The sequence below is a fragment of the Podarcis gaigeae genome, assembly GCF_964106915.1.
Source record: "Podarcis gaigeae genome assembly, chromosome: 3".
Taxonomy (NCBI): Eukaryota; Metazoa; Chordata; class Lepidosauria; order Squamata; family Lacertidae; genus Podarcis; species Podarcis gaigeae.
Window position 1 is genome coordinate 76730587 of NC_139680.1, and position 9985 is coordinate 76740571.

Consider the following 9985-nt stretch of genomic DNA (forward strand, 5'->3'; position numbering starts at 1 on the left):
TCCCCCAGTCACCCAAAGCAAATTGGGGAACACTGTGGGATGTGTGTAGGGGGGAAATCCTTGTGCTAATGGAACAAGTGCATTGGATACCATCTATTATCCTGTATACACTTACATTTAGGGCAATAAGTTATATACATCTAAAACACCGAAGAGATGCTTACTGTAAATCAGAAACTAATCTGTTATCAAGCTATTAAGTCCCTAATACTTTTAGAGCATTAGAACGTACTCAGTGGCTGCACCTAGGCTTTTAAATTCTCTCCCAAAAGAGCATTGTTTTGCATCCACCTTGAAGCCTTATGCACAGGGTAGCTAAAACCTTCCTCTTGAGGAGAGATTTGGGGCAATGAACCTCCCCCTAACATTTGGAAGAGTGCACAAGGGCATAAAATGTAAAGTACCTACACATTTAGGTTACAAACTCAAGGCTCATGTATACTTTCCATGCCCCTTGACAGCAGCAACCAGTCTGGTGCCCCCTCCAGATGATGGACCAATCATTCCTGACTGTTGGCCACACTGGCTAGGGGTGATAGCTGTAAAGTCCAAGAACGTCTGGAGGGGAGCATATTGACCTTCACTGCCCTATGACCCCAGAATACTGACAACAGACATATTGATTTTAACAGGTAACACATCTCTCTCCACTTACTTTTTTTCAAAAAGCCTGATTAGAGGAAGCAGCTGCTTATTCATCTCAGCCATTTGGCCAGGATCAGAGTCACTCTCTATACCATACGAGATATACCCTTCCAGAAATTTACTGCAGCGGTAAGAAAATGAATAAATTATCACCTTACAGAAATATAACAAGCCATTTACATTTTGACAGTTCTCAATTCATTTCAAAAGCTAGTAATTAGATTTTATTTCCCTTGTGAGCTTCTTCGTTTTAATAGAAAGCCTACATGCAAAGGACTTTTCTCTCTCAGTGCCAAACCTGAATGCATTATACTGTTATTTTTATTCACATAAATGCAATGGAACTTAAAATATGAATGTTTTCATTTTCCAAGTTATGGATCTCTGCTTGTGTCTAGAATGCAATCGATATATTCTAGAAAGTCACATTTCAAGATGAAAATGAGTCAAATTCTACCTGATGCTCTCCAGATCACCAAGGACAAGAAATAAACTCACTCAACAGGAGAGGCTAGCTTACCAGGCCAATAAACGATCCAAATCTTTTTCTAAAGGTATACTTGTAACTATAGCTTCTAGATGTTTTATGGAGGTTTCATAACCAACCAAGTCAGATTTCTCTTCCATTTCTGAAAAAGGTAGATAGGATAAATACATTGTAACTATTTTTTTTAGAAAGAAATACATTTACATTGAAAAGTTCCCTATGTTTAAACTGTACTGGAGCACAAATAAAATTCTGAATTACAGCAGAATGTAGTATTTTCTGTCCTATGTTGCTTCCATGCCCCTGTAAGAAATATCTTGTTTCGCAGTGATGGCCAAACTTGGCCCTCCAGCTTTTTTGGGACTACAACTCCCATCATCCCTAGCTAACAGGACCAGTGGTCAGGGATGATGGGAATTGTAGTCCCAAAACAGCTGGAGGGCCAGGTTTGGCCATCACTGTGAGGCTGGCTGACCCCAAAATAATTATGCTTCTAAGGGGAAATCAAACACCTGAGCTCCTATATCTCATTTACAAAAGCAACCACCAGGAATTCATTGACATACCTGTTTTTCCATAAATAACCGATTGAACTAGGTGTGGCAAGAGGTAATGCAAAATTGGACTGACATCGTGAGCTGCTGAAATTTCATGAAGGATGGCAATCACATTGGGAACATTACACAGATAGGTAAACGGCCTGCACAAAAAAAGAAAATACCAAAAGCAACCATAAACATGTGTGCGCTCTTAACAGTTTGAAGAGGTTTCATCTGTCAGTCACTTGTTATTAAGGTGACTAAGCTGTGGACTCAGGGCAGCTGGTTCTCTTCGAAGAGCCAGGAAATTAGCTGCTCTTGTTCTTCTGCACGCAGTAGGAAGCATTCACACTGGCCAAGCAGTTAAACTGGATTGCTCCGATCAGCTTGTAGTTGCCGCTTCTTTGCAAAATCCTGGGAGATACGCAACAGCATGCAAGCAGCCTGGCCGCTTGCTGGTAGGCAGTCCCACTTTACTGTCCTGCTCTTGCCAATTCTTACAACTTTGCTTAGCAGCTGGGCAACTATTCTAGCCACTCCTGTTAACTACTTGATCAGTGCTCCTTGTATGTTGGGGCCTCCTGGAAACAGAGAGCTCCACTTACTTTTTCCCAAGCCCTTCCTCCTTCTGACTCTGTAGCAGGATGATGAGGCAGCCTAAGCCCTCTTTGATAAGAGAGGGCGTTTTGGTCAAAGTCTTGCTGATTTGCAACGCCAGGGAACGAACCAGAGATACTTCCATTGTCATCTTCACAGCCAACTGGCTTATAATCATGTAGGTTGCTGCTCTGTAATCCACCAATGTTGACTTCAAACCCTAGGGTGAGAAAAGCAATCCAAAATATTTTTGACAATTTGACAGAGAAACAGGGCAGGTCTTTCGGAGGAGTATTTAACAGAGTATTTTGGAAGACTCACATCTACAAAAACTTTAAATAATATCCACTTCGCAAACAAGGCAGCTCCTGCTTCTGAAAAGCAATCCCAGAACTGGGGTATTGCCAATAAATACAGTAAAATTTCTCACTACCAGTGGCTACAACACTGAACTTGATTTAACACTGAAGTCCCATTGGTGACCTGGCAACACCAGGGATGAGGATTATAAACAGGCTTGTTCTCTCAGGTGATAACAACACACCCACCCCAATATATAATACTGTACAATTCAAATACAGGTAGAAAAAGTAATAGCTGAGAGAACGTGAGAGACTGACAATCATTAAGTATCATTTTCATATAATGCTGGTGCATCTGGAAACCATGACAACCTCAACAGGCTTTCCCTTCAAAGCCAACATTCAACATGCGGCTAGTTAAAAAAAGGAAGTCTCTGTTTATCTACTGCAAAATACATGCCCACAAACCAAAACTGCAAATTGAAAGAGCAAAATTGATCACTTCTGGAAAACTGTACCTTTTGGATATAAGGAAGCAGCCTGGAAACTAGAGAGTCTGTTATACGTGCTGCAGCCACAAGAGCAGACACAATTGTAGAGGCATAAAAAGTAAACAGTACTCTCAATTGTGATAAGTTCCCTGGATATAGTGAAAAGGCCTAGAGAGAGAAGTGAAAAGTGTATTTAGGATAATGACAAAACAAAGGCAAAAACAACACTTGTATGGCATCATTTGCTTTCCATACTGTATTGAGAAAGGTTGGGCTAGCTCACGTACTTGCCAGAGATCCTGTACAAGTCACACATGTTTTAGCCGACATTACGGCATTGCCGGGGGTGGACTAGATGACCCCTGGGATTCCTTCCAAATAGGGAGAAGCTCACTACCCTCAAGCACATGTACCAGATCCCCAGTTGGTAAGAATGCAAATGGACCCCAGGAAATTCCAATTGCCTAACAAGATAATAGTTATTTCCCATAGAGGAATGCCAAACTCCTGCTTAAAAGAATGCATTTGCCAGGGAAATATCCTTCATTAGAAGAAAAATAAATAAATCATGAAGGATCAGCTAAATGGATCCAATAATTTTATAGTGTGATATTTGGTAAACACAGCCATTGTTCAGGTCTGCCCAGCATAAATGGGCTGAAACACAATAACTGCTATTTAGAATTTCTAAACAATTTTCCTTTCCTTTCAGTGTTTCACTGAAGTGGTATTTCAACAAGTGTGGAGAACATCAAATTGACACTGCCCTGGAACAGCACACCAACCTTTAAAGATTTTGTCACTAGACTGCATATGAAATCCATGAAACCCAGGTCTTTGTAGCAGTGTGTGATCAAAGTTCCCCTTGCAAGAGGGACTCCTGGTTTCTGCAATTGAGGCAAAAAAGAAAGGATCAGAAGAGAAAGAGAAAAAATTGTTAATTAAAATTCAGTCAGAAAATACAGAAAACAATAAGTAGTTCCCATTATCATAAATTCAAGGCACTCTACATCATAGGGAAAAATCCTCCATCTAGTTACATGAATCTATGTACCACTGATGCCCATGGTATTTGCGAACATGCCGCTAGCTCTATGTGTGCAGCCATGTGGTTAAACCTATAATAGTAATTTTATTATTTATATGCCACTCATTTGACTGGATTGCCCCAGCCACTCTGGGCGGCTACGCATCAGGGAACTCCCAGCAGTGTTGCTGGACCAATCACTTTCATTCTAAACTACCACAAAAGTTTGTTGTGATAATACCAATTGGGAGGGTGGGGTATAGTGATTATGTAAGCTGTTCTGAGCTCCTTAGAGGAAAGATGGGGAAATGTACTATAAATTAATATGTTTACTCCATGCAATTCAATAGGAATTATTTTCAAGTAATTTTGTACAAGACTGCAGCCTACACTTGCCAGTAGACATACATGAAATTGTGTTGCTAGTTACAAGTAAATCAGTGGAAGACTGAACAGGCATAATAAAAATCCTGGTTTATTCTGTTTAATGTATTGAAAGGTATAGTCAACAATATGGAAAAAGCAAAACTTAAAAAGCAGTGAAAGTATACAGCAGAAATAGGGAATCTGTGGCGCTAGGGGTGTTGTTGGACTACAACTCCCATAATCCCAGACCAACAAACACGCTGGCTGGGACATCAGATGTCATATTTCGTCCATTGCCCATGCTGGCTAGGCTTGATTGGATTTTGAGTCCAATAATATCTGCAGGCCACAGCTTCCCAGTCCCTGGCATACAGAGAAAAATGAACATAGTCGAAAGGGAAGTGTAAGTACGGGGCCAAAAAAGCAAGCCATTCAATTTAGTAAGTCGACTCTAACCAGGCCCACAGCCAACATGCAAAGAAGGCAGATACACAAAGGTATGAGCTCTCAATGAAGTTCCAAGTGTCAAAACCACTGATGAGGTTATGCTGCAGACGACCAGGGATAATACAGTAGAACCTCTACTTACAACCGCCTCCACTCACAGACGTTCCAAGTTGCAACCATGGCAAACCCGGAGGTAATTGGCAGGTTTGCGCTGGAGTGGCGCTCGCCATTCAAACCTGTGCAGAAGTGGGCAATTGCCACCTGTGCACAATGGCGCCTCTCCCAGAGACCCGTTTCGCCATAAGGATGGGCCTCCGGAATGGATTGTGGTCATGAGTAGAGGTTCCACTGTAACAGTATTAAAAATATAACAACATATATTCATCTTTTGCTACGTCACCTGAATTGGATACAGCCAATGCCACCTTTGAGTTGGGTCACTAATTTTCAGAAGCTGGATAACTCGCACAAACAACTTCGTCTCATGATAGGGCAATACACAGCCAATCAAACTGTCCTGGTTGTACAGATGAATATGGAACCTAACAGACATAACACAACCACATGATTAGACATAGGAGTTTCTGTGTCAAATACATTTACTTTACAATAGCTCCTACCGGTCACAGTATTGCCCGTCTAGCATGGGGCAGTGCTTGAGACTGATTTGCAAATGGCAGACCACAAGATCCAGCCTCACACAATATAAAGTGAAAGTTGATTACACATCTCAACTAATGCTATAACCTCTGTTCCCTGAATTGCCCTGGAATATTGCCCTCTTGGGACAACGCTTGTTGTAACTGTCCCGAAGATGTGGGCAGTTTACTACAATCAAGGCTTAGAGGTGCTTGAATGGATTACCTGTGAATCAGCCACTCCAGGCACTTCTGCGCTGGTTTGAGCATGAAGTAAGGAGACAAGTGAATCAGGAACAATGAAATATTTTCATCCAGCTGCTGGTTTACTGCCTTTGTTTGGACACTGCGTTCCAAACCTTTGGACTTTTGACTGAAAAGTGTCGGCTGAAAAATCTCAAAGGAAGGATCAATCCCCATCAGCTCATCTAGCCCAGTGCACCCTAGGAAAGATATTGGAATACTTTCAGTACATCACACAGTTTTACGAGCCTGTCCAGTCAGTGACAAATCATTCTATGCAGAGGATCCCTGGCGATGAAGCCACATGGGGCAAATAATGCTTGATCCATCAAATGCACACATACAGCTGCTAATTCACATTGGCCAGAATCATAAACCAGGTGTTACTTTCTCCACGCAGATGCACTGTAGAGCCATGGAGCAATTTACTGATATCTGCACAGGCTCAAGGTACAAACAACACAATTGTATTTATTATATTTACATTCTTCTTTATAAGCGAACTTGGTTTCTACTACATGACATTGTTCTTTTAATCACCCCAGAACCAACTAAAATGCAATCTCTCACAAGATTTATGCAACACAAGTTTCTTGTAGGTTTCTCCTTAAACAGTGCAAAAATGGGTAACGATACTGGCTGCAAGTAGCAAGGACCTTAAGGCTCTTGCTTATATGGGGGGGGTGTGCTGGGGATGGGTTTTCACTATTGTGTCAGATATAAAGGTAAAGGGACCCCTGACCATTAGGTTCAGTCGTGGCCGACTCTGGGGTTGCAGCGCTCATCTCGCTTTACTTGCTGAGGGAGCGGCCGTACAGCTTCTGGGTCATGTGGCCTGCATGACTAAGCCACTTCTGGAGAACCAGGGAAGTGCACGGAAATGCTGTTTACCCTCCCGCCGGAGTGGTACCTATTTATCTACTTGCACTTTGATGTCCTTTCAAACTGCTAGATTGGCAGGAGTGTCAGATATAACAGAAGTGTAATACAGAATGCCCCTAATTTGTTATTAAACATACAACCTGAATTAAACAGCTATCGAAATAATGTTAATTTTCTTCTCACAATTGCAAGGTTTTATTTTTCTCAGGCAACATACTTTTGAGCAAGAAAGAGCTAGGAGAACTCACCCTTTCTACACAACAGTTTGTGAACTGTTTATGAATTATCAGCCAAGGTTAAAGGTAAAGAAATTCCTGCTTATAATCCTGAGTTGAATATGAAATTCAGTAAAACAATCTTACTTCATTTGGAGCAGCAGAAAACAGATGACCCTTTATGGTAAATTGACAATAAACCTTGTTCAGAGTCCACAAATGCATTCACCAGTGGTGAGCATATTCTGCACTGAGCAGACATACTGTATGGTCTTTCACTGAATCCAAACTGAAAGGTGCATTTCTGATTTCATGCTTTATTTTGGAGAAACGATGCCTGACCCGTGTTTCTGATAACTCCAAAACTTAAGCCAGCATGAGAGACAATGTCTTCTTCCTCCGTTAGTGAAGACAGTTAGCAGCATCATACAGGACTGTGTTCTTAAGCGCCTCACTTACCTATTGCAAAAAATGTATCCCTGTCAATATTGGCAGCTTCCTTACAGTCAAACAGTAGTGATGCTACTTCACTTCGAGACAAGAGACTGGGGTCATTCTGAGGGAGCGCAAGGCGCTTCAGCTGGTGAGCGAGGGATGTCATTTTTTAAACCTGTGGGAGGGAAATCAAAGGTTTTAACAGATCTAGGAACTATTAGATAAACCAGAATCTATCAAAAGAATCTCTAGTTTTGTACCAATTTGCCTATTAGCAAAATCATAAGTAGGTTGCACCAATTTTGGCTGATGCTAAAAGCCACCATGAAATCTACATTAATAGCTAGCTACAGAAGGGCATAGGAGCCTGCAAAACAACAACAGTGAAGTTAAGAACACCTGTCATGAATTGAAGTTGTCAAAATATTCAAACCTTGACTCAGTCATTAACTCACTGGGTGATTTCAGGAGGACACTAACTCTCCATTTCAGTCACCTCACCCTGTTTCCATATTTGTAATAAAGGCACTTCCAACTTACCTTGCAGCATTATTGCAAATATTACTGAGATAATGGTCAAGGTTAGCTAAACCAGGTACATGGAAATTGTGGCCCTTCTGATGTTTCTTGGACTACAGTGCCCATCATCCCTGATCATCTGCCATGCTGGCTACAGTTGATGGCACGAGGCCTCCCACAAGAGATTCTCTATCCTTATTTCCATGCACATTGCCACTAAGTATGAACTCATATATACATGTTCATGTTCATCGGTTAACGCACATGAGATTGTAATCACGGGGGAAATGCCATAGAGGAACATAATTACTGTACAATGCTTTAAAATGGGGACAGCTTACAGGTCTAGCTTTCTCCCTGAGCAAGGAAACATCACTTGATGTCACGCACGAATTGTGTTTGTGAACCTCGCCATCCCGCGCTTACATGGAATCAAGCCCTATTGAACACCACCTTCTTGAACCTTAATTCAGCTCTTAATTCAGGTTAAACAAGCATAGGACCAGGCTATACTTTCCACCACAATCTTCGGTGTTCACACCTTTCTAGACCTACAACCATCAGCTACACTCTGTACAGGACCTATAAGGTAAAGGACTCCTAGGCGGTTAAGTCCAGTCAAAGGCAACTCTGGGGTTGCAGCGCTCATCTTGCTTTCAGGCTGAGGGAGCCGGCATTTGTCCACTGACAGCTTTCTGGGTCATGCGGCCAGCATGACTAAACCGCTTCTGGTGCAACAGAACACCGTGACGGAAACCAGAGTGCACAGAAATGCCATTTATCTTCCCGCTGCAGCAGTACCTACTTATCTACTTGCACTGGCGTGCTTTTGAACTGCTAGCTTGGCAGCAGCTGGGACAGAGCAACAGGAGCTCACCCCATTGTGGCGATTTGAACCACTGACCTTCTGATCAGCAAGCCCAAGAGACTTCAGTGGTTTAGACCATAGCACCACTCATGTCCCTTACATGACCTATAACCATTAAAAGGGCATGCTCACTGTCTATATGTATTGCATCCTTCACCCCAACCCCCTTCTTCCTATGCTATGAAGCCAGGGTTGGGGCTTGACAAAAAACCTTCTTGAAAGCTCTCGAGAAAATGGACTGCAAAGGAAAAACTGGCCGTGAAAAATGGCAGATACTAAGAGCACAGCAAAATGCAAATGAATGACAAATATTCCATAGTCAATAATGAAAGTGGGCCTGCAGTTAATATAATGAATCAAGACTCAGACGTAACTCTTCAGCGACTGATCAAATGTTGCAGTGCTGCACGAGCAGCTGAGCCTCGAAAGGCAATGGGAGACCCGGGAAGAAAGGAGCTCAACTCTTCACGGTATCTGAAGCCGCTGCCTGTTTCGTGCTGAGAGAAGGCGAGATCTCGAGAGGAAAGGACTAACCTGGGACGCTGCCGGTTCCCACGGTGCTTCTTTTTCTTTTCCCTTCACGTGGGAAGGTCCACCAGGTGTTTCACCTATGACCCGGAAGCGAGAGCTGGAGACGCGTGCTTCCGCTTCCGTCGTTAGAGGGTAATGGCAAGGGTAACGGAGCCGGCGTCTTTCCCTTCCTCCCACCCGGTCTTTGCTCTCTGCTGCCCCCGCGAGGCGTCCGGCCACCACGTGGCCGACTGATGCTGCTGAGAAAGGAGTTATTAAACAAGGGGATGCGCAATGACTTCAGCTTTGTTTGGGGACTCCGCTTGCTTATTTATTTATTATCCATAGTTAACGTGAAATCTGAAAGACAAAATTGGTATAGCGTTTTCATTGGGCAGAGAACTTTTTTTGTATGTGTGTGTTTTTGAAACACCTATCAGAGTTGCTGGGCTCAGCCCACCTCCGTGCTTTGCCTACTGTCCATCTTTAATCTTTTTGCTGCCCAAAAAGGGGTTTTTTGAGGAAGGGAGAAAAAAACTACTTGAGGGGAAGGATTAGGCCCCGGAACAGGGGACTAGTCATCTCTGAACTAGGGAATAAGCTCCACTGAACTGTAGGACATAGTTTAGTAAAGACCCATAGGATTGCAGGACTGCCAGGAAGATTTGGTTTTCTGCACGCAGAGAGAGAGAGGTCCCCATAACAGCTACTTGCTCCCCTCCCTCTCATGAGCACACATGCAGGTCACTGCATTAGGCAATTATAGAAAATGGC

The 9985-nt window shown here is 42.8% G+C and overlaps 1 protein-coding gene across 1 annotated transcript in view; it reads right to left on the minus strand.

Annotated features, from left to right (window-relative positions):
* HEATR1 (HEAT repeat containing 1) overlaps nt 1-9456 on the minus strand; it is a 35648-nt gene extending 26192 nt beyond the window's left edge. Inside the window, exons 1-10 of the mRNA XM_083732902.1 lie at nt 9236-9456; nt 7339-7489; nt 5766-5982; nt 5302-5443; nt 3847-3948; nt 3089-3229; nt 2277-2488; nt 1699-1832; nt 1166-1274; nt 656-766 (exon numbers count right to left, since the gene is read on the minus strand). Of these exons, the coding sequence (XP_083589028.1) occupies nt 656-766; nt 1166-1274; nt 1699-1832; nt 2277-2488; nt 3089-3229; nt 3847-3948; nt 5302-5443; nt 5766-5982; nt 7339-7480 (1310 nt within the window). The 5' untranslated portion in view covers nt 7481-7489; nt 9236-9456. The remainder of the gene's footprint in view (nt 1-655; nt 767-1165; nt 1275-1698; nt 1833-2276; nt 2489-3088; nt 3230-3846; nt 3949-5301; nt 5444-5765; nt 5983-7338; nt 7490-9235) is intronic.
* Nucleotides 9457-9985: the final 529 nt, after the last annotated feature.